The sequence below is a fragment of the Scyliorhinus canicula genome, chromosome 21, assembly GCF_902713615.1.
Source record: "Scyliorhinus canicula chromosome 21, sScyCan1.1, whole genome shotgun sequence".
NCBI lineage: Eukaryota > Metazoa > Chordata > Chondrichthyes > Carcharhiniformes > Scyliorhinidae > Scyliorhinus > Scyliorhinus canicula.
This window is the reverse complement of record NC_052166.1, coordinates 6862491-6887288: the sequence shown is the minus strand read 5'-3', so window position 1 is coordinate 6887288 and position 24798 is coordinate 6862491. Positions and strand designations below refer to the sequence as shown.

General features: G+C 51.8%; 1 protein-coding gene across 1 annotated transcript; it reads right to left on the bottom strand.

Moving 5' to 3' along the window:
• On the bottom strand, positions 1 to 23589 carry LOC119955862 (ras-related protein rab7-like). The gene is made up of 6 exons (XM_038782502.1): positions 23344 to 23589; positions 21099 to 21191; positions 11813 to 11939; positions 4824 to 5045; positions 2467 to 2592; positions 1 to 722 (listed from the first exon to the last, which is right to left on the bottom strand). Exons 2-6 carry the CDS (start codon positions 21149 to 21151, stop codon positions 630 to 632), a joined length of 621 nt encoding a protein of 206 aa, XP_038638430.1. The 5' UTR covers positions 21152 to 21191; positions 23344 to 23589; the 3' UTR covers positions 1 to 629.
• Positions 23590 to 24798: the final 1209 nt, after the last annotated feature.

Below are 24798 nucleotides of genomic sequence, written 5' to 3'. Positions count from 1 at the left end.
GAGAGAACACACACGAGAGAGAGAACACACACGAGTGAGAGAGAACACACACGAGAGAGAGGGAGAGAAAATACATGAGAGAGAGACAAAAAGCTTCAAGTGACTATTGTGGGGCATTTTGCAGACTCATCTAGATTTAAGTCCCATTGCTCAGCCCTCGGGGAAAATCCCAGTTTCATTGGCTCCTTTGCAAGAATCCCACTCTTCGCTCCGATGGGTCGGCTCAATCCAAGGCAGACATGTTCCATCCTGCGAAGGTCCCTATCAATGGGATTACCTGTGACCCCCTCGTGCACTGTCCACACTCGCCCAAGGGGGACACGGTTCCCGGCGAGAGGGGTGGGCAGCAGGGGTGGTAAGGTTCGACGGAGTCTCCAAGCGGATGGCAGCCGCAACGATTGGATTCTTCTGGAAGATTCTACGTCGGCGGGGAAGCGAGGTGACGCGAGAGCTGGAAGAGGCCGGGGTGGGTGGGTCACGGAGGATCACATTTAACGGCAGAAGAACATTCAGGAAGCCGGGTGAGGAAGGGGACGATGGCACAGAGCTGATCCAGATCCATTTCTAATGTGCAATGGTTGGCAGTGAGGCAGAGCAGTCGCTGGGAGGGAAGGAAGCCAGTTCCGTAATCAGCTGCAGGCACACGGTTCTCGTGGCTTGGCGTCACCGGGGCTGATCTGGATGTGGTCTGACTGGGCCACAGGCTGGTCCGTGCTCCTCAACTGCAGAATTAAACAAGACAGATGTTTACTGCCCCGTAGAATCCCTGCAGTGCAGAACGATACCAGCCAAGAGGCTAATCGAGTCTGTACCTGACCTTCTGAAAGAGCACCTTACTTAGGGCCATTTCCCCCGCCCTAGCCCCGTAACCTAACCTGCACATCTCTGGACACGAAGAGGCAAATTGTAGCACTGCCAATCCACCTAACCGGCACAACATTAGACCCGGGGAAAACCCACGCAGACACGGGGAGAAAGTGCAATCTTCACACAGTCATCCGAGGACGAAATTGAAACCATGTCTCTGGTTCTGTGGGCCAGAAGTGCTAACCACTGTGCCACTGTGCCACCCACATCGATCGCAATGGGAGCGAATCCCACATTCTTCCCCCCAGCTCGCAATGGGAGCGAGTGCCACATTCTTCCCACTCCCTGGGTGAAGATGTTTCCCCGAATTACCTCCTCTGCTTGGATATATTAGTGACCGTCTTATATTGATGGCCCAATCTCTCTCCTCCGTCAACAACACACAAACACACACACACACACAGACATAACGTGGGAACATCTTTTCTATGTCGACCCAGGAAACCCATCCATTATTTTACAGGCCTTAATCAGGTCACCTGGCCCACCCCACCCCACAGCCCTCTCTTTGCCAAATAAGAGTGCCCAGGCCTGTTCAATCTTTCCGATTCAGCCGTGATCCCACCGAATGGCGCGAGGCTGTTTTAGTCCTTCACGGGGATGTGGGGCACGGTTGCCCTCGGCTCGGCATTGGTTGCCCATCCTTAGGCCCTAGCGGTGGTGATGAGCTGCCATCTTGAACCCGCTTCAGTCCCCCCTGCGGTATAGATACCCCCATTGCGCCATTAGGGAGGGCCAGGATTCTGACCCAGCGGCAGTGATTCCTGACGCAGAGCGCGGCCAACCGCCATGGGTTCAATTCCCACTACCGGCTGAGGTTATTCATGAAGACCCCACCTTCTCGACCTCGCCCCCTCACCCGAGGTGCGGTGGCTCTCAGATTAAATCATTACCAAGTCAGTCCCCCATCAAAGGGGAAACCAGCCCATTGTCATCTGGCACGACGGTGATTAAAACTCTGGTTCACCGATATTCCCTTTTATTAAGACAGGAAATCTGCATCCTTAGCCAGCCTGGCCTCTATGTGACTCCAAGACCACCACATGAAAGTGCAGTTGACTCTTGACCGACCCTCCCCCCCCCCCCCCCCCCCTTCCAAGAGGGATACTCTGTCCAAGGGGTGGAATAACGAATGCTGGCTCAGCCAGTGACAGCCACACCCTACGTATGGATAAACCGCCCCCACATCTCATAGAACATAGAACAGTACAGCACAGAACAGGCCCTTCGGCCCTCGATGTTGTGCCGAACAATGATCACCCCACTTAAACCCACGTAACCCGTATACCCGTAACCCAACAATCCCCCCATTAACCTTACACTACGGGCAATTTAGCATGGCCAATCCTTCTAACCCGCACATCTTGGACTGTGGGAGGAAACCGGAGCACCCGGAGGAAACCCACGCACACACGGGGAGGACGTGCAGACTCCACACAGACAGTGACCCAGCCGGGAATCGAACCTGGGAACCTGGAGCTGTGAAGCATTGATGCTAACCACCATGCTACCGTGAGGCCCCCATCAGAGGAATATTTAACCACTGCATCCCCCCTTCCCTCCCTCACCCAACCCCACCTCCCAGCCCGAGGACCTCACCCGCTTCAGCGAGAGCCTCACGCAGTCCCGGAACGCCTCCTCCACATTCAGGGCCTCCTTCACGCTGGTCTCCACATACGACAACTTGTGGGCTTCACACCAGTTCTCGGCGCACTCGGTGCTGACCTGGCGGACAGAGAAGGCAATCAACTGACTCGTTGTTGGGGGAAAGGAAGAAGCAAAGGGAAGAAGCTCCGGATTCGAGTCCCACCCCCAGGACTTGGTGGTCAAGGAAGGTGCGTTCATAATACGGTCAAGCAAATGGAGTTTGTCCATCTGTAAATCCTTCCAGAGTCGCCAATGGCTGGCGGTAAGAGTGGTCAGCCATGTTTGATGTGGAGCGCCGCCCCCTCAAGCTATAATCCCCTGGCGACAGACTAGTGACCTGTTCCGGAAATAACTAACTATAGAAGCAGACGAAAGTCTGCCTCAGTACACCACTAGGTACGGGAAGAGAATTGGAACTTAGATTGGGGGGGGGAGCGAAGGTACGATAGCTAAATTCGCGGGTGACACAAGGTAGGTAGGAAGGTGAAGAGGACGTAAGGATGTTGGAGATGGAGAAAGGTGGGTTGAGGGAGTGGGCCAACATAGAACATAGAACAGTACAGCACAGAACAGGCCCTTCGGCCCTCGATATTGTGCCGAGCAATGATCACCCTACTCAAACCCACGTATCCACCCCATACCCGTAACCCAACAACCCCCCCTTTAACCTTACTTTTTAGGACACTACGGACAATTTACCATGGCCAATCCCCGCACATCTTTGGACTGTGGGAGGAAACCGGAGCACCCGGAGGAAACCCACGCACACACGGGGAGGACGTGCAGACTCCGCACAGACAGTGACCCAGCCGGGAATCGAACCTGGGACCCTGGTGCTGCCCCTAACATCTGGCAGATGGCGTATAGTGTGTTCTGGGCCAGGGTTTAGAGAACCCCAAAGTGTATCATGGAGTTCACCTGACCCACAACTTTTACTAGATTGTGGTATGGGGAGCACACGGCCCACTCTACAGGTGTGGGACAGCAGAAATGGAGAAGTATTTTTTAAAAGCAAAACAATGTTTATTCTATGAATTCAAGTTAACCTTTTTAAAATATTGAGTGAATATCTTAGCATTAATTCAAATACAACCCCCAAAGAATACTCCACTAAGTAATCCTTTAAGCTTTCCTTTTAACATCCATAAGACTTAAAACACCTTTTACCAGAAGCACATCAGGTTAAAGTCACTACTGTTATTAGTTTTAGATCGATTTACAGTCTTTAGATTACAGAGAGAGACTCTAATACATCTTCTGGCTGTGACTGCAACCACCCAGCTCTGAAAACGAAACTGAAACACACCCTGCAGCAAACAGCCTAAAACAAAAGTAAAAAGCTGACAGACAGCCCAGCTCCACCCACTCTCTGGCATCACTGCAGTAATAAACACCAATTTCTTAAAGGTACTGTCACTACAGATATTTATATACATCCCATTTATAAACACCCATTTCTTAAAGGTACTCTCACATGACAGTCGGAAGATGTGAAGTTGGTCACTCCGGCAGGAAGAATAAAAGAGCAGAGTTTTACTTAAGCGGGGAACGATTGCAGAATGCCAAGCTGCAGAGGGATCTGGGTATTCTAGTGCAAGAGTCACAAAAAGTTCATATGCAGTCATGGCTAGTAATCAAGAAGGTTAACAGAATGCTATCCCTTATTACAAGAAGAATCAAACATAAAAGTGAGGCTGTCTCACTTCTACCGGACGTCAGTAAGACCGCAACTCGAATGCCGGGCGGGGTTCTGGTCCGCTTATTTAAGGAAAGGTGACGGCATGGCGGCACAGTGGTTAGCACTGCTGCCTCACGGCGCTGAGGACACGGGTTCGACCCTGGCTCCTCCCATTAACTACATCCTCTTACTAAAGCGAAACACAATGGCCGTGATTCTCCGTCCCGCTCTGTTTTCTGGTGCGGTTCGCCTCCGCCAGTAGCAGGATCCTCCTTCCCGGGAGCCGGCCAATGGGGTTTCCCATTGTGGGCACCCACACGTCATCAGGAAATCCGTGGGCATGAATGCGCTGCCGACGAAGTGAGGATCCCATGATGGAGAATCCAGCCCAATGTCTCTAATTAGCCACACCCCAAGGAACTTAATTTATATAAACAAAATTCCATTAGCCCAATCTTTACAAAGCTTTAGTTATCCCTTTTGTAGCAAAGTGTCTGTCTCTTCTTGTAAACCAGGATTTAAGAAAAAAAACATGACTGCAGCAGTCGTACACACACTAACCCAAGTTTTTAATCCTTCCCACGCCATAAACATATAATACATATATATCCGAGATATTCATTACACTCACCTCTCTGCTGCTGCTGAGGTCCATCTTATTGCCGATTACAACAAAGGGAAAACTGTCGGGGTCCCTGGGATCGGCCTGAAGTAAGAACTCCTTCCTCCAGCCGTCCAACGCCCGGAATGAGGCCTCTGACGTCACGTCGAACACCAGGATGCAGCAATTCGTGCCCCTGTACAGCACCGACCCCAGCGACTGGAAGCGTTCGGTCCCGGCGGTGTCCCACAACTGGAGCGGGGATGGGAAGCAGTCTCAGGTCACAGAACCCCCAATCAATCAATCCCATCCCTCACCGCCCAGTGGTGCTCACTGACATCACCTTTTTGCCTTCAGAAGACCAGGAGGCCACCTTATTGAGAGACATATAGGATGCTCGTGGGGGGGGGGAGGGAGGGGAGACTAGATGCTGGGAGGATGTTTCCTCTTGTGAGAGGCTATGACATCATCAGAGGGCGTATAAATATAGAAAATAGGAAGAGGCCATTTGGTCCTTCGAGCCAAATGATCATTATCTGGTCATCCAACTCAATAATCCAATCCCATTTTCCCCCCCACTTCCATATCCTTTTACCCCCTTCACCCCGAAGTGCTACGTCTAACTGCTTCTTGAAAACATACAATGTTTTGGCCTATGGTAACGATTTCCACAGGCCGACCACTCTCTGGGTGCAGAAATTTCTCCTCATCTCTGTCTGAAATGGTCTACCCCGTATCCTCAGACTGTGACCCCTGGTTCTGGACAGACCCACCATCGGGAACATCCTTCCTGCATCTTACAGAGGGCAGCAGAGCAGAGCTACTGATTGGCTGTTCCGGGGAAATTTGCATACGTGCAGTGCGGTCAGCCTAATTTGAAGGTGTATCTGCGAAAGAGACCCGAGGAGTTCGAGTGAAGGCAAGCATCCAGCAGAGGGCAGCAGAGCAGAGCTACTGATTGGCTGTTCCGGGGAAATTTGCATACGTGCAGTGCGATCAGCCTAATTTGAAGGTGGTTTGTGGCGGGGCTGTTGTCAAGTGACAGTTATGGGCTGAGTTAAGAAACAGGAAAGGAGAGGTCACCCTGTTAGGGCTTTTCTCTAGGCCTCTGAAAAGTTCCAGAGATGCAGAGGAAAGGATTGCAAAGATGATTCTGGATAGGAGTGAAAATAACAGGGTAGTTGCTATGGGGGACTTTAACTTTCCAAATATTGACTGGAAACACTATAGTTCGAGTACTTTAGATGGATCCATTTTTGTCCAATGTGTGCAGGAGGGTTTCCTGATGCAGTATGTCGATAGGCCAACAAGAGGCGAGGCCGTATTGGATTTGGTACTGGGTAATGAACCAGGACATGTGTTAGATTTGGAGGTAGGTGAGCATTTTGGTGATAGTGACCACAATTCGATTACGTTTACTTTAGTGATGGTAAGGGATAGGTATAAACCGCAGGGCAAGAGTTATTGCTGGGGGAAAGGCAATTATGATGCGATGAGGCAAGACTTAGGATGCATCGCCTGGAGAGGAAAACTGCAGGGGATGGACACAATGGAAACGTGGAGCATGTTCAAGGAACAGCTACTGCGTGTCCTTGATAAGTATGTACCTGTTAGGCAGGGAGGAAATGGTCGAGTGAGGGAACCATGGGTTACTAAAGCAGTTGAATCACTTGTCAAGAGGAAGAAGGAGGCTTATGTGAAGATGAGACGTGATGGTTCAGTTGGGTCGCTTGAGAGTTACAAGTTAGCTAGGAAGGCTCTAAAGGCACGGTAGCATGGTGGTTAGCATAAATGGTTCACAGCTCCAGGGTCCCAGGTTCGATTCCCGGCTGGGTCACTGTCTGTGCGGAGTCTGCACGTCCTCCCCGTGTGTGCGTGGGTTTCCTCCGGGTGCTCCGGTTTCCTCCCACAGTCCAAAGATGTGCGGGTTAGGTGGATTGGCCATGCTAAATTGCCCGTAGTGTCCTAAAAAGTAAGGTTAAGGGGTGGGGGGTTGTTGGGTTACGGGTATAGGGTGGATACGTGGGTTTGAGTAGGGTGATCATGGCTCGGCACAACATCGAGGGCCGAAGGGCCTGTTCTGTGCTGTACTGTTCTATTCTATATAAGAAGAGCCAAGCGAGGACATGAGAAGTCTTTGGCAGGTAGGATCAAGGATAACCCTAAAGCTTCCTATAGGTATGCCATAAATAAAAGAATGACTAAGGTAAGAGTAGGGCCAGTCAAGGACAGTGGTGGGAAGTTGTGCGTAGTGTCCGAGGAGATAGGAGAGGTGCTAAATGAGTATTTTTCGTCAGTATTCACACAGGAAAAAGACAAAGTTGTCAAGGAGAATACTGAGATACAGGCTACTAGACTAGAAGGGCTTGAGGTTCATAAGGAGGAGGTGTTAGCGGTTCTGGAAAGTGTGAAAATAGATAAGTCCCCAGGGCCGGATGGGATTTATCCTAGGATTCTCTGGGAAGCTAGGGAGGAGATTGCTGAGCCTTTGGCTTTGATCTTTAAGTCATCTTTGTCTACAGGAATAGTGCCAGAGCACTGGAGGATAGCAAATGTTGTCCCCTTGTACAAAAAGGGGAGTAGAGATAACCCCGGTAACTATAGACCAGTGAGCCTTACTTCTGTTGTGGGAAAAGTCTTGGAAAGGTTTACAAGAGATAGGATGTATAATCATCTGGAAAGGAATAATTTAATTAGAGATAGTCAACATGGTTTTGTGAAGGGTAGGTCGTGCCTCAGAAATCTCATTGAGTTCTTCGAGAAGGTGACCAAACAGGTGGATGAGGGTAAAGCAGTTGATGTGGTGTATATGGATTTCAGTAAAGCGTTTGATAAGGTTCCCCACGGTAGGCTATTGCAGAAAATACAGAGGCATGGGATTCAGGGTGATTTAGCAGTTTGGATCAGAAATTGGCTAGAGTGGTGGTTGATGGGAAATGCTCTGACTGGTGTCCAGTTACTAGTGGTGTGCCACAGGATCTGTTTTGGGGCCATTGCTGTTTGTCATTTTTATAAATGACCTGGAGGAGGGTGTAGAAGGATGGGTGAGTAAATTTGCAGATGACACTAAAGTCGGTGGAGTTGTGGACAGTGCAGAAGGATGTTACAAGTTACAGAGGGACATAGATCAGCTGCAGAGCTGGGCTGACAGGTGGCAAATGGAGTTTAACGCAGAAACGTGTGAGGTGATTCATTTTGGGAGGAATAACAGAAAGGCAGAGTACTGGGCTAATGGTAAGATTCTTGGTAGTGTGGACGAGCAGAGAGATCTCGGTGTCTATGTCCATAGATCCCTGAAAGTTGCCACCCAGGTTGAGAGGGTTGTTAAGAAGGCGTACGGTGTGTTAGCTTGTATTGGTAGAGGAATTGAGTTTGAGCCACGAGGTCATGTTGCAGTTGTACAAAACTCTGGTGCGGCCGCATTTGGAGTATTGTGTGCAGTTCTGGTTGCCACATTATCAGAAGGATGTGGAAGTATTGGAAAGGGTACAGAGGAGATTTACAAGAATGTTGCCTGGTATGGAGGGAAGATCATATGAGGAAAGGCTGAAGGACTTGAGGCTGTTTTCGTTAAAGAGAAGAAGGTTAAGAGGGGACTTAATTGAGGCATACAAGATGATCAGAGGATTAGATAGGGTGGACATCGAGAGCCTTTTTCCTCGGATGGTGATGTCCAGCATGAGGGGACATAGCTTTAAATTGAGGGGAGATACATATAGGACAGATGTCAGAGGTAGGTTCTTTACTCAGAGAGTAGTAAGGGTGTGGAATGCCCTGCCTGCAACAGTAGTGGACTCGCCAACACTGAACGCATTCAAATGGTCATTGGATAGGCATATGGACGACAAGGGAATAGTGTAGATGGGCTTTAGAGGGGTTTCACAGGACGGTGCAACATCGAGGGCCAAAGGGCCTGTACTGCGCTGTAATGTTCTATGTTCTATGTACCCTGTCCAGTCCTGTTCGAATTTTACAGGTTTCTATGGGATTCCCATAATCTCAGAGTCGCCCATATAAAACAGAGATGAGGAGGAATTTCTTCCCTCAGAGGGGAGTGAATCTGTGGAATTCTTTACCGCAGAGAGCTGTAGAGGCCGGGCCGTTAAGTATGTTCAAGGCCGAGAGAGACAGATTGTTAATCAGTGAGGGAGTCGAGGGTTACGGGGGGTAAAGCGGGAAAGTGGAGTCGAGAATTATCACATCAGGTCAGCCAGGATCTCATTGGCAGAGCAGACTCGATGGGCCGAATGACTGACTTCTGCTCCTAAGCCTGATGGTCTTAAAACTTCCGGGGATTCACGACCAGCTGTGATCGAAAATTTTCACCTCGTTGCCTATGTGGCAGCTCAAGACATACGCTGAAGGCTTCCAGTAATCAATAAAAGGGTTTATTGAGGTAAGGCAACGGCAGTTAAGTAACTGTGACACAACACACAACTGGTCTTAACACTCGGGCCCTGGGGACCACATCGTCCAGGGTCCTGCACCCAAGGGCCCGCACAAACTCCCTATTGGTCGGGGTTTACGCACTAATGCAGAATTGACCCCACGTGATCTGTGGAGCCCACCCATCCTTAAAGGGGCCATGGTACCATCTCCCCATCTCCATTATCTCCTCTAGCATCTTGCAACCCTCCCTATCTCTTTAACCTCCTTCAGCCTCTTACAACCCTGCCTATCTCTTCAACCTCCTCCAGCCCCTACAACCCTCCCTATCGCTGTAACCTCCTCCAGTCCCTACAACCCTCCCTATCTCTGTAACCTCCTCCAGCCCCGACAACCCTCCCTATCTCTGTAACCTTCTCCAGCTCCTATAACCCTCCCTATCTCTGTAACCTCCTCCAGACCCTACAACCCTCCCTATCTCTGTAACCTCCTCCAGCCCCTACAACCTTCCCTATCTCTGTAACCTCCTCCAGCCCCTACAACCTTCCCTATCTCTGTAACCTCCTCCAACCCCTACAACCCTCCCCATCTCTGTAATCTCCTCCAGCCCCTACAACCCTCCCTATCGCTGTAATTTCCTTCAGCCCCTACAACCCTCCCTATCTCTGTAACCTCCTCCAGCCCCTACAATCCTCCCTATCTCTGTAACCTCCTCCAGCCCCCAAAACCCTCCCTATCTCTGTAACCTCCTCCAGCCCCTACAACCCTCCCTATCTTGTAATCTCCTCCAGCCCCTACAACTCTCCCTATCTCTGTAACCTCCCCCAACACGCTGAGATTGGATTGGATTGGTTTATTGTCACGTGTACCGAGGTGCAGTGAAAAGTATTTTTCTGTGAGTAGCTCTAACAGATCATTTAGTACATGAAGATTCTTTAAAAAATAAAATACATAATAGGGCAACAGAAGGTACACAATGTAACTACATAAGCACCGGCATCGGGTGAAGCGTACAGGGGTGTAGTGTTAAATCAGATCAGTCCATAAGAGGGTCGCTTAGGAGTCTGGTAACAGCGGGGAAGAAGCTGTTTTTGAATCTGTTCGTGCGTGTTCTCAGACTTTTACATCTCCTGCCCGATGGAAGAAGATGGAAGAGTGAGTAAGCCGGGTGGGAGGGGTCTTTGATTACGCTGCACGCTTTCCCCAGGCAGCGGCTTCTCCACTTCCAACCTCTTGAGCATACCCCACCCCCTCCCGATTCCCATCGCTCCACCATTGGCGGCCGTGCCTTCAATTGCCTGGAGTGGGGGAGGGGGCGGGGCTTTAGCTCTGAAATTCCTCCCTAAACTTCTCGACTTGTCGCTCTCTCCCTTCCTTCAAAAAGCTCCTGCAAAATATCTTTTGGTAGCCAGCCCTGAATACGTCTTGGCGTCAATCCTGCAACGGATTCAACATTCCGCTAGACATTTACCTTGCAGATTTGATGCCCAAGAGATATCGCAACGTTTTTCAGCAAAACAAAGTACATCATTGACACACAGTCACTGTTGTCACTGTCATGTGAGAGAACCTTTAAGAACTGGGTGTTTGTTAAATAGCTGTAGTGGATGCACCTTTAAAGAAATGGGTGTTTATCGAATAGCTGCAGTGATGTCAGAGTGTGGGTGGAGCTGGGCTGTCTGTCTTTCACCTTTGTGTTTGAGCAGGCAGCTACAGGGTGTTTTTAGTTTTGTTTTGAGAGCTGGATAGCTGCAGGCAAAGCAAGGAGCTGTATAACGATCTCTCCCTGCAATCTAAAGACTGTCTCCACATCAGTTGGGTGATTTCAAACTGCTGACTGCTCTCAGTAGAGAATTTAAACCTGATCTCTGTGTTTAAAAGGGTCTTTTGTCTTATTGATTAAGGATTAAGATTTACTTATAGAGTATTGTATCTGTGGGGTGGGTTGGTGTTGATAGTTGTTAAGTACTTTAGCTCTCTGGTGCATCACACCTCTAAGGTAGGCCCGTGTGCTCCCCATAACCACAATCTAGTAAAAGTTGTGGGTCAGGTGAACTCCATGATACACTTTGGGGTTCTCTGAACCCTGTACGAAACATGGCAGTCAAGACACAAGACATGCACAGCAAGATTCTCACCTTGCTGATTGTGCGAATGAGTTGTCTTCGAGACACGCGCCAGGGGATCTTGCTGGGGCTGACGGGCACATGGGTTCAAAGATTTCTCCCGAAGACAGCACTTACAGCAGTGTGGTATTCCCTGGGTGCGGGGTCAGACTCAGACGCACAAGAGGCCTCGGGAGCGAGCCTCAAACTGGGAACCTCGCACATTGGAGGTGGGCGCGCCCGTCTGAGCAAGCCAGACGGATTGTTGTCACTCGCGGGCAGCGCACAAACGTTACGTGGCCCCCTTAATCGTCCTTCACCTAGCACCGAGGGTCTCCAGCCCCAATTCAACAGGCTCAGGTCTGGGCTGCCCCGCCCAGCTCCCACCAAACCTCCGAGGCCGAGCTCGCAGAGTAGTCACCCGCCTCGGCCTCCAGGCATCGCCAGTTTTATTCTGCTCATGTTCTGGGTGGTAAGAAACGGAGAGGTAGGGGGTGCCCGGGGGGAGCTGCTATCCCCGTTACCAACCTGCACGGTGATATTTTTGCCATCCAAGGTGACATCCCGGATCAGGAAGTCCGCTCCGATTGTCGCTTTGTACGAGTTAGTGTATCGCTTGTTCACATACAGGTTCATGAGGGCCGATTTCCCCACTCTGTGGAAAATAAAAGAGGTCACAGAAGGGGTGTTACCCGGCACGTTCCCAGACCGTGGAACTCCAAGCTCAGGCAGCCTTGTTCAATCTCGTATTCCATCCATGGCAAAGCAGCCCCGGCTTGATTGACACGCTAACCACCACCTTCCAACATCCACCCGCTCCGCCAGTGGGGCGAAGCAGAATCAGTGTGTTCGATCTGCAAGATGCAATGCAGCCACTCGCCAAAGCTCCTTCGACAGCGACGCCAACACCCACCACCTCAATCCCCTAAAAGGGCATGGCAGCAGAAGCCATGGGGAACACAGTGCGTCACTGGGTATAACTGTATATATAATGTACAACACACCGTGCGTCACTGGGTATAACACTATATATTATATAATAACACTGTGCGTCACTGGGTATAACTGTATATATTATACAACACACCGTGCATCACTGGGTATAACACTGTACGTATGTAATAACAACAGTAACTGTATATATTATACAAAACACCATGCGTCACTGGGTATAACTGAAATGAAAATCGCTTATTGTCACGAGTAGGCTTCAATGAAGTTACTGTGAAAAGCCGCTAGTCGCCACATTCCGGCGCCTGTCCGGGGAGGCTGGTACGGGAATCGAACCGTGCTGCTGGCCTGCTTGGTCTGCTTTAAAAGCCAGCGATTTAGCCTGGTGAGCTAAACCAGCCCCTAACTGTATAGGAAATAACACACTGTGCATCACTGGGTATAACTGTATATATTATACAACACACCATGCGTCACTGGGTATAACACTGTATATATTATACAACACACCATGCGTCACTGGGTATAACACTGTATATATTATACAACACACCATGCGTCACTGGGTATAACACTGTATATATTATACAACACACCATGCGTCACTGGGTATAACACTGTATATATTATACAACACACCATGCGTCACTGGGTATAACACTGTATATATTATATAACACACCATGCGTCACTGGGTATAACTGTATATATTATACAACACACCATGTGTCACTGGGTATAACACTGTATATATTATATAACACACCATGCATCACTGGGTATAACACTGTATATTATATAATAACACAACGTGCGTCACTTTGTATAACATGGTATATATTCTATAACACACTGTGCATCACTGGGTATAACACGTAGATATTACATAATAACACATTGTGCATCACTGAGTATAACACTCTATATAATATATAATGCACCATAATTACTGGGCATAACACTGCAGACATCATATAAGAACACAGCGTGCGTCACTGGGTATAACATGGTATATATTATATAATAACACACCGTGTGTCACTGAGTATAACACTGTATATTAGGGCAGCACGGTAGCACAGTGAACAAAGGACAAAGAAATGTACAGCACAGGAACAGGCCCTTCGGCCCTCCAAGCCTGCACCGATCATGCTGCCCGTCTAAACTAAAATCTTCTACACTTCCGGGGTCCGTATCCCTCTATTCCCTTCCTATTCATAGAACATAGAACATAGAACATAGAACAGTACAACACAGAACAGGCCCTTCGGCCCTCAATGTTGCGCCGAGCCATGATCACCCTACTCAAACCCACGTATCCACCCTATACCCGTAACCCAACAACCCCCCCCTTAACCTTACTTTTATTAGGACACTACGGGCAATTTAGCATGGCCAATCCACCTAACCCGCACATCTTTGGACTGCACATGGTCCATCCTTTGTCAAGGATTTGTCAAGATGTCCCTTAAACGTCACTATCGTCCCTGCTTCCACCTCCTCCTCCGGCAGCGAGTTCCAGGCACCCACTACTCTCTGTGTAAAAAACGTGCCTCGTACATCTCCTCTAAACCTTGCCCCTCGCACCTTAAACTGATGCCCCCTAGTAATTGACCCCTCTACCCTGGGAAAAAGCCTCTGACTATCCACTCAGTCTATGCCCCTCCTAATTTTGTAGACTTCTATCAGGTCGCCCCTCAACCTCCGCCGTTCCAGTGAGAACAAACCGAGTTTATTCAACCTCTCCTCATAGCTAATGCCCTCCATACCAGGCAACATCTTGGTAAATCTCTTCTGCACCCTCTCTACAGCCTCCACATCCTTCTGGTAGTGTGGCGACCAGAATTGAACCCTATACTCCAAGTGTGGCCTAACTAAGGTTCTATACAGCTGCAACATGACTTGCCAATTCTTATACTCAATGCCCCGGCCAATGAAGGCAAGCATGCCGTATGCCTTCTTGACTACCTTCTCCACCTGTGTTGCCCCTTTCAGTGACCTGTGGACCTGTACACCTAGATCTCTCTGACTGTCAATACTCTTGAGGGTTCTATCATTCACTGTATATTCCCTACCTGCATTAGACCTTCCAAAATGCATTACCTCACATTTGTCCAGATTAAACTCCATCTGCCATCTCACTGCCCGAGTCTCCAAGCGATCTAAATCCTGCTGTATCCTCTGACAGTCCTCAACATTATCCGCAATTCGATCAACCTTTGTATCGTCCGCAAACTTACTAATCAAACCAGTTACCTTTTCCTCCAAATCATTTATATATACTATGAACAGCAAAGGTCCCAGCACTGATCCCTGCGGAACACCACTAGTCACAGCCCTCCAATCAGAAAAGCATCTGCTTTTCTGCTACTCTCTGCCTTCTATGACCTAGCCAGTTCTGTATCCACCTTGCCAGCTCACCCCTGATCCCGTGTGACTTCACCTTTTGTATCAGTCTGAGAGACCTTGTCAAAGGCCTTACTGAAGTCCATATAGACAACATCCACTGCCCTACCTGCATCAATCATCTTTGTGACCTCCTCGATAAACTCAATCAAGTTAGTGAGACATGACCTCCCCTTCACAAAACCATGCTGCCTCTCGCTAATACAGTAGTCCCCCTTTATAACGCGGGTGTTGGGGTCCAAGACAGCCACCCGCGTTGTATCCGAGCCGCGGATATCCATGATGGGGGTTTTAAATTTAATTTAAAAATCTATGCTAGCGCTTCCCATTGTGAGTCTACGGGGGGGCGGGGGGAGAGGTCAGACCCCCGTAGACTCACAATGGGAAGCGCTAGCATAGATTTTTAAATAAATTTAAAACCCCCATCGTGGATCCAATTAAAATTTCAGCGGCCGGCTCACTTTGATCCGGAGAAGGAAGCTGCTCTCACTGAAATCAGCCGGCCGCTGAAATTGACACTGCCCGCTGCTCTCTCCCTCCAATCCAACTTTTAAGTTTTAATGTTTCTGATTGGAGGGAGAGAGCAGCCGGCAGTGTCAATTTCTTTTTTTTACCTCCGGCTTGCCCCCTCTCCCCCCACATCCTCCAACTAGACCCCTCTCCCCCCACACCCTCCGGCTCGCCCCCTCTCCCCCCCACACCTTCCGGCTCGCCCCCTCTCCCCCCCACACCCTCTGGCTCGCCCCCTCTCCCCCCACACCCTCCGGCTCGCCCCCTCTCCCCCCACACCCTCCGGCTCGCCCCCTCTCCCCCCACACCTTCCGGCTCGCCCTCTCTCCCCCCCACACCCTCCGGCTCGCCCCCTCTCCCCCCACACCCTCCGGCTCGCCCCCTCTCCCCCCACACCTTCCGGCTCGCCCTCTCTCCCCCCCACACCCTCCGGCTCGCCACCTCTCTCCCCACACCCTCCGGTTCGCCCCCTCTCCCCCCACATCCTCCGGCTCGCCCCCTCCCCACACCCTCCGGCTCGCCCCTCTCCCCCCACACCCTCCGGCTCGCCCCCTCTCCCCCCACACCCTCCGGCTCGCCCCCTCTCCCCCCACACCCTCCGGCTCGCCCCCTCTCCCCCCACACCTTCCGGCTCGCCCCCTCTCCCCCCCACACCCTCCGGCTCGCCCCTCTCCCCCCACACCCTCCGGTTCGCCCCCTCTCCCCCCACATCCTCCGGCTCGCCCCCTCCCCACACCCTCCGGCTCGCCCCCTCTCCCCCCACATCCTCCGGTTCGCCCCCTCTCCCCACACACCCTCCGGCTCACTCCCTCTCCCCCCCACATCCTCCTGCTCTCCCCACAGCGTCCAGCTCGCCCCCTCTCCCCCCACACCTTCCGGCTCGCTCCCTCTCCCCCTCTCCCCCACACCCTCCTGCTCTCCCCCACAGCGTCCAGCTCGCCCCCTGTCCCCCCACACCCTCCGGCTCGCCCCCTCCCCACACCCTCCGGCTCGCCCGCTCCCCCCTCTCTCCTCCCCCGTCCCCCAACACCCGCAGGGCCCCCCTCTCTCCCCCAACACCCGCAGGGCCCTCCTCTCTCCCCCAACACCCGCAGGTCCACCCTCTCTCCCCCACACCCCCAGGGGGGTCTCCCCCACACCCCCAGGGGGGTCTCCCCCACACCCGCCCCCCCCCCCGCCCCCCCCCCCCCCCCCCCCCCCCCCACCTCTCCCCCCCTAACACCCGCAGGGCCCCCCTCTCTCCCGCAACACCCGCAGGGCCCCCCTCTCTCCCCCACACCCCCAGGGGGGTCTCCCCCACACCCCCAGGGGGGTCTCCCCCACACCCACAGGGGGGTCTCCCCCACACCCGCCCCCCTCCACACCCATCCCCCTCCTCTCCCCCCCCCCAACACCCGCCCCCCTCCTCTCCCCCCCCAACACCCGCAGGGCCCCCTCTCTCCCCCAACACCCGCAGGTCCACCCTCTCCCCCCACACCCCCAGGGGGGTCTCCCCCACACCCACAGGGGGGTCTCCCCCACACCCGCCCACACCCGCCCCCCCAACACCCGCAGGGCCCCCCTCTCTCCCGCAACACCCGCAGGGCCCCCCTCTCTCCCCCACACCCCCAGGGGGGGGTCTCCCCCACACCCACAGGGGGGTCTCCCCCACACCCACAGGGGGGTCTCCCCCACACCCGCCCCCCCTCCTCTCCCCCCCAACACCCGCCCCCCCTCTTGTCCCCCCCCAACACCCGCCCCCCCTCTTCTCCCCCCCCAACACCCGCCCCCCCCTCGGCAGTGTCAATTTCAGCGGCCGGCTGATTGTTTCAGTGAGAGAGCAGCTTCCCTCTCTGGATCAAAGTGAGCCGGCCGCTGAAATTGACACTGCCCGCTGCTCTCTCCCTCCAATCCAACTTTTAAGTTTTAATGTTTCCGATTGGAGGGAGAGAGCAGCCGGCAGTGTCAATTTCAGCGGCCGGCTCACTTTGATCCAGAGAGGGAAGCTTCTCTCTCACTGAAATAATCAGCCGGCCGCTGAAATTGACACAACTGACAGTTGGGGTCCATAAGCTCCCCCGCGGTATATCGCGGAGTGCGGTATAACGGGGGACTACTGTACGTCCATTTGCTTCCAAATGGGAGTAGATCGTGCCTCGAAGAATTCTCTCCAGTAATTTCCCTACCACTGATGTAAGGCTCACCGGCCTGCAGTTCCCTGGATTATCCTTGCTACCCTTCTTAAACAAAGCAACAACATTGGCTATTCTCCAGTCCTCCGGGGCATCATCTGAAGACAGTGAGGATCCAAAGATTTCTGTCAAGGCCTCAGCAATTTCCGCTCCAGCCTCTTTCAGTATTCTGGGGTAGGTACCATTAGGCCCTGGGGACTTATATACCTTAATATTTTTCAAGACGCCCAACACCTCATCTTTTTGGATCTCAATGTGACCCAGGCTATCTACACACCCTTCTCCAGACTCAACATCCCCCAATTCCTTCTCTTTGGTGAATACTGATGCAAAGTATTCATTTAGTACTGTGGTGAATGTGTTTCACACTATATATAGTTGCCAATATAACTCCGTGTACATATGTTCACTATCCACCATTGTAAGTGCAGTTGCACTATCCGACCACCAGGGGGAGTCGCTCTGGGAGTACGCGAGAGTTTGTACTGGGCTCCTCCCTTGGCTCCGCCCAGGACTCCTCCCCCTGGGACCGATGTATAAAGAGCCAGCCTGCAGTCATCTGGAGTTCAACGACGAATAGGCTGGCTCTGTTGTAAGTGTATTAAAGCCCCTGTTCAGATCCAACTACACGTGTTCGCTGAATTGATGGTTCCATCAAGTACCTCACCCATTTCCTCTGGCTCCACACATAGATTCCCTTGCCTATCCTTCAGTGAGCCAACCCTTTCCCTAGCTACCCTCTTGCTTTTTATGTATGTGTAAAAAGCCTTGGGATTTTCCTTAACCCTATTTGTAAATACTTTTCGTGACCCCTTTTAGCCCTCCTGACTCCTTGCTCAAGTTCCTTCCTACTTTCCTTATATTCCACACAGGATTCGTCTGTTCCCAGCCTTCTAGCCCTGACAAATGCCTCCTTTTTCTTTTGACGAGGCCTACAATATCTCTCGTTATCCACGGTTCCTGAAATTTGCCGTATTTATCCTCTTCCACACAGGAACGTGCCGGTCCTGAATTCATTTCAACTGACATTTGAAAGCCTCCCACATGTCAGATGTTGATTTACCCTCAAACATCCTCCCCCAATCTAGGTTCTTCAGTTCCCGCCTAATATTGTTATAATTAACCTTCCCCCAATTTAGCACATTCACCCTAGGACCACTCTTATCCTTGTCCACCAGCACTTTAAAACTTACTGAATTGTGGTCACTGTTCCCGAAATGCTCCCTACTGAAACTTCTACCACCTGGCCGGGCTCATTCCCCAATATTAGGTCCAGTACAGCCTATCTACATATTGGACTATCTACATTTTGTTTTAAGAAGCCCTCCTGGATGCTCCTTACAAACTCTGCCCCATCCAAGCCCCTAACACTAAGTGACTCCCAGTCAATATTGGGGAAGTTAAAGTCTCCGATCACAACAACCCTGTTGCTTTTACTCCTTTCCAAAATCTGTCTACCTATCTGCTCCTCTATCACCCCCAACATTGTGACTGCACCCTTCTTATTCCTGATCTCTACCCATACAGCCTCGCTGCCCTCTGAGGTGTCCTCCCGTAGTACAGCTGTGATATTCTCCCTAACCAGTAGCGCATCTCTGCCACCCCTTTTACATCCCCCTCTATCCCGCCTGAAACACCTAAATCCTGGAACGTTTAGCTGCCAATCCTGTCCTTCCCTCAACCAGGTCTCTGTAATGGCAACAACATCATAGTTCCAAGTACTAATCCAAGCTCTAAGTTCATCTGCCTTACCCGTAATACTTCTTGCATTAAAACATATGCACTTCAGGCCACCAGACCTGCTGTTTTCAGCAACATCTCCCTGTCTGCTCAGCCTCAGAGCCATACTGGCCCTATTCCCTAGTTCTCCCTCAATGCTTTCACCTTCTGACCTATTGCTCCGGTACCCACCCCCCTGCCATACTAGTTTAAACCCTCCCGTGTGACAAGCCTCGTGGCCAGGATATTTATGCCTCTCCAGTTTAGATGCAACCCGTCCTTCTTATACAGGCCACACCTGCCCCGGAAGAGTTCCCAGTGGTCCAGATAATGGAAACCCTCCCTCCTACATCAGCTGTTTAGCCACGTGTTCAGCTGCTCTATTTTCCTATTTCTAGCCTCACTGGCACGTGGCACAGGGAGTAATCCCGAGATTACAACCCTAGAGGTCCTGTCTTTTAACTTTCTGCCTAGCTCCCTGAACTTCTGCTGCAGGACCTCATGCCCCTTCATGCCTATGTCGTTAGTACCAATATGTACAACGACGTCTGCCTGTTTGCCCTCCACTTCAGGATGCCCGCTACCCGTTCGGAGACATCCTGGACCCTGGCACCAGGGAGGCAACATACCATCCTGGAGTCTCTTTCACGTCCACAGAAGCGCCTATCTGTGCCCCTGACTATCGAGTCCCCTATGACTATTGCTCTTCTGCGCTTTGACCCTCCCTGCTGAACATCAGAGCCAGCCATGGTGCTACTGCTCTGGCTGCTGCTGCTTTCTCCAGATAGGCTATCCCCCCCCCCCCCCCCCCGACAGTATCCAAAGGGGTATACCTGTTCTAGAGGGGGACAACCACAGGGGATTCCTGCACTGACTGCCTGCCCCTTCTGGTGGTCACCCATCTCTCTGCCTGCACCTTGGGTGTGACCACATCTCTATAACTGCTATCTATGATGCTTTCCGCCACCTGCATGCTCCTAAGTGCATCCAACTGCTGCTCCAACCAAACCACGTGGTCTGTGAGGAGCTGCCATTGGTTACACTTACTGCAGATGTAGTTGACCAGAACGCTGGAAGTGTCACAGATCTGCCACATCTCACAGTTGGAGCACTGCACCCCGCTGAGTGACATTTAAGCACTAGTTAATTAATTTAAAATAAACATTTGAATTATTGGTAGATTAAGTTACAATTAACTATATGGCCCTGTCGCTAGATGATTTTCACTGTAAAATTAAATGCTAAATACCGATCAATGCCCTCAGGTTTAGTTACTCCACTATCTAGTTAATCAAATAGATTTTTTTTTGCAATATTTTTTTTTTCAAATTTAACAGATTCCCAACCAGCCAATCAGGTCACAACTTTACTGTGATGTCACTTATAGTTCCCCCCCCCCCCCAAACACAATTTGAAAAGGTAATAAAAATAAAAATCACTTACCTTCCCAGGATGCACTCTGGTTCTCTCCCTGCAGATTAACAGTTACAGGCCAGAAGAAAGAGAACAAAGCATTAGGGGAAAAGCACCTTTTCCCACTCTGCACCGAATTACCAAGTTCCAATTCCCACTCTGGATGTGCTCACGCACTCAGGATGTGTCTCCTTCACAGCTCCAGGGTTCCAGGTTCGATTCGCGGCTTGGATCACTGTCTGTGCGGAGTCTGCACGTCCTCCCAGTGTCCGCGTGGGTTTCCTCCGGGTGCTCCGGTTTCCTCCCACAGTCCAAAGATGTGCGGATTAGATGGATTGGCCAGGATAAATTGCGCCAAAAAGGTTGGGTGGGGTTACGGGGATAGGGTGGGGGTGTGGGGCTTGGGAGGGGCGCTCTTTCCAAAGACCGGTGCAGACTTGATGGGCCGAATGGCCTCCTCTTGCATTGTAAATTCTATGTTCTATATTATATAATAGCACACATGCATCACTGGGTACAACGATATCGATATTATTTAATAATACTGTATATATTATATAATGCACCATGTATCACTGCATATAATTCCCCTGAGGTACACAAGGTGGTTAGTCAGGATTCCCGACCCTGTGCATAAAACCTACCCGGAGTTTCCCAGAAGTATGACCTTCAGCTGGATCCGCCTTCTCATGGACATCTTCCTGCCAGACAGCACGGACAACGGACAGGGGAGAATTCTGAAACAGAGCATAAGATCACGGCTTACTGATGACGACATAATCTGGTCACTCGTGCCCTGGGGGCCTTGCTGTTGGCAGCCCCTTCGGCCAGGTATCAGGTATGGTTGGAAACGAGGTGGAACGTTCGGAGTGCACAGTCCAACAAGATTGGGTCACCTTTTATCCCCAAAAAGCCTTTGAGCCAATGGAGCACATTCTCTAAGCCTGGTCAGCGCTTGAATGATGGAATCTGGGCCACTCGGATTGTACGCAGGAAGATCCCACAGAGAGCATGGGAAAATATTAAGGATCAGCAGCTTTTTAGTGATGCTGATTGAGGGATGTTGGGATGGTCTTCCGCCTCTCCTATCCCATTTCCCTCAGCACTGACCCTCCGACAGTGCAGCACTCCCTCAATACTGACCCTCCGACAGTGCGGTGCTCCCTCAATACTGACCCTCCGACAGTGCGGCGCTCACTCAGTACTGACCCCCTAACATTGCAGCGCTCACTCAGCACTGACCCTCCGACAGTGCAGTGCTTCCTCAGCACTGACCCTCCGACAGTGCAGCACTCCCTCAATACTGACCCTCCAACAGTGCAGCACTCGTCAATACTGACCCTCCGACAGTGCAGTGCTTCCTCAGCACTGACCCTCCGACAGTGCAGCACTCCCTCAATACTGACCCTCCAACAGTGCAGCACTCGTCAATACTGACCCTCTGACAGTGCAGTGCTCCCTCAGCACTGACCCTCCGACAGTGCGGCGCTCCCTCAGCACTGACCCTCCGACAGTGCAGCACTCCCTCAGTACTGACCCTCTGACAGTGCGGTGCTCCCTCAGCACTGACCCTGACTGCGCAGCGTCCCTCAGCACTGACCCTCCGACAGTGCTGTGCTCCCACAGCACTAACCCTGACAGTGTGGCGCTCTCTCAGCACTGACCCTCTGACAGTGCGGCACTCCCTATGTACTGACCCCTGACAGTGCGGCGCTCCCTCAGCACTGACCGTCCGACAGTGCGGCGCTCCCTCAGTACCGACCCTCTGACAGTGCTGCACCCCCTCAGTACTGACCTTCCGACAGTGCGGCACACCCTCAGTACTGGCCCTCCGAGAGTGCGACGCTCCCTCAGCACTGAACTTCTGACAGTGCGTCGCTCCCTCAGTACTGACCCTCCGACAGTGCGGCGCTCCCTCAGTGCTGACCCTCCGACAGTGTGGCGCTCCCTCAGCACTGACTCTCCGACAGTGTGGCGCTCCCTCAGTACTGACTCTCCGACAGTGCGGCACTCCCTTGGTATCGACCCTCTGGCAGTGTGCGCTCCCTCAGTACTGACCCTCTGACAGTGCGGCACTCTCTCAGCACTGAACCTCTGACAGGACTGTGCTCCCTCAGCACTGACCCTCCGACAGTGCAGCACTCCCTCAGCACTGGCCCTCCAACAGTGCGGCGCTCCCTCAGCACTGGCCCTCCGACAGTGTGTCACTCCCTCAGCACTGGCCCTCTGACAATGTGATTGGTTGGGCTGGGGGGGTGGGGGGTTCGTGATTGTGACAGGATAAGATGAGGGTGCATGGAGTTGTGAGGTACAGAGGATGTTAGTACAGCAGTTTGTTGATGAACATGCTAAACTCACTAATATCAATCTACATACATACAAATAATCCTCGTGTAGTTTGATTGTGGCCTTTGCAATAAAACCACAACTTAATCATCACCCTAATTTGCACAATAATTAATTTAGAGACATATAGACATGGGACAAAGCTGAATATGCAAATAGTTCCACTCAGTATGGGCGAAGAATAAGTGGACATCATTCTTAAATTAACTCATTTCTGTGAGTAAATGTCAGTATCTATGACATGCAGAGATTTATTCCCCCCCCCGCCCTCCCTTCTCCGAGAACTCTTTAAAAAGCATAATGAAATCGAAAGTTTAAGAAAATCAAAGCGAAATTGGTCCTCCCAGCTCTTTGGAACTCAAAAAAATGAATTAAAAGTGAAGTTTAATTTGAAAAGCAAAGCTCTGGGAATCAGGAAGGAAGGAACCACTTTTATGGCCGCTCAGTTTTGTTTCCCAATCTAGAGCAAGACACTTTTTCTTCTCTATGTGAGAAACTTGTCTGACGATTATCTGGATGACAAAGGGTATGTTTACATCTTACCTGTCCCGGGTGTAGTTGCGAGTGTCTGCAGCCTCCACACTTTCACTTTCCAAAACTTTCAGAGAATTTCTGCTACTTCCGGGTTTTAGAAAATATTGTTAATTTCAGGTCGATTCCTGCTCTGGGGAGGAGGGAAATCTCGTGATTAAACCACTTGGGGCAACGACTGAGAGCCCACAGGGCATGGCAAATATTTTTCAAGTCTTGTTAGCTGAAGGTGAGATTTGTTGGGATAGGATTCGGACTTTGTCCGTTCAGGGCATTGACTGACAGATCACAACAATTTGAAAGCCCCTCCCTATCTCCCCAATCACCTCCAGCCTCCACAACCCTCCCTATCTCCCCAATCACCTCCAGCCTCCACAACCCTCCCTATCTCCCCAACCTCCTCCAGCCTCCACAACCCTCCCTATCTCCCCAACCACCTCCAGCCTCCACAACCCTCCCTATCTCCCCAACCACCTCCAGCCTCCACAACCCTCCCTATCTCCCCAACCTCCTCCAGCCTCCACAATCCTCCCTATCTCCCCAACCACCAGCCTCCACAACCCTCCCTATCTCCCCAACCACCTCCAGCCTCCACAACCCTCCCTATCTCCCCAACCACCTCCAGCCTCCACAACCCTCCCTATCTCCCCAACCACCTCCAGCCTCCACAACCCTCCCTATCTCCCCAACCACCTCCAGCCTCCACAACCCTCCCTATCTCCCCAGCCACCTCCAGCCTCCACAACCCTCCCTATCTCCCCAACCACCTCCAACGTCCACAACCCTCCCTATCTCCCCAACCCTCCCTATCTCCCCAACCACCTCCAGCCTCCACAACCCTCCCAATCTCCCCAACCCTCCCTATCTCCCCAGCCACCTCCAGCCTCCACAACCCCCCCTATCTCCCCAACCACCTCCAGCCTCCACAACCCTCCCTATCTCCCCAACCACCTCCAACCTCCACAACCCTCCCTATCTCCCCAACCACCTCCAGCCTCCACAACCCTCCCTATCTCCCCAACCACCTCCAGCCTCCACAACCCTCCCTATCTCCCCAGCCACCTCCAGCCTCCACAACCCTCCCTATCTCCCCAACCTCCTCCAGCCTCCACAACCCTCCCTATCTCCCCAACCCTCCCTATATCCGCAACCACCTCCAGCCTCCACAACCCTCCCTATCTCCCCAACCACCTCCAGCCTCCACAACCCTCCCTATCTCCCCAGCCACCTCCAGCCTCCACAACCATCCCTATCTCCCCAGCCACCTCCAGCCTCCACAACCCTCCCTATCTCCCCAGCCACCTCCAGCCTCCACAACCCTCCCTATCTCCCCAACCACCTCCAGCCTCCACAACCCTCCCTATCTCCCCAACCACCTCCAGCCTCCACAACCCTCCCTATCTCCCCAACCACCTCCAGCCTCCACAACCCTCCCTATCTCCCCAACCTCCACAACCCTCCCTATCT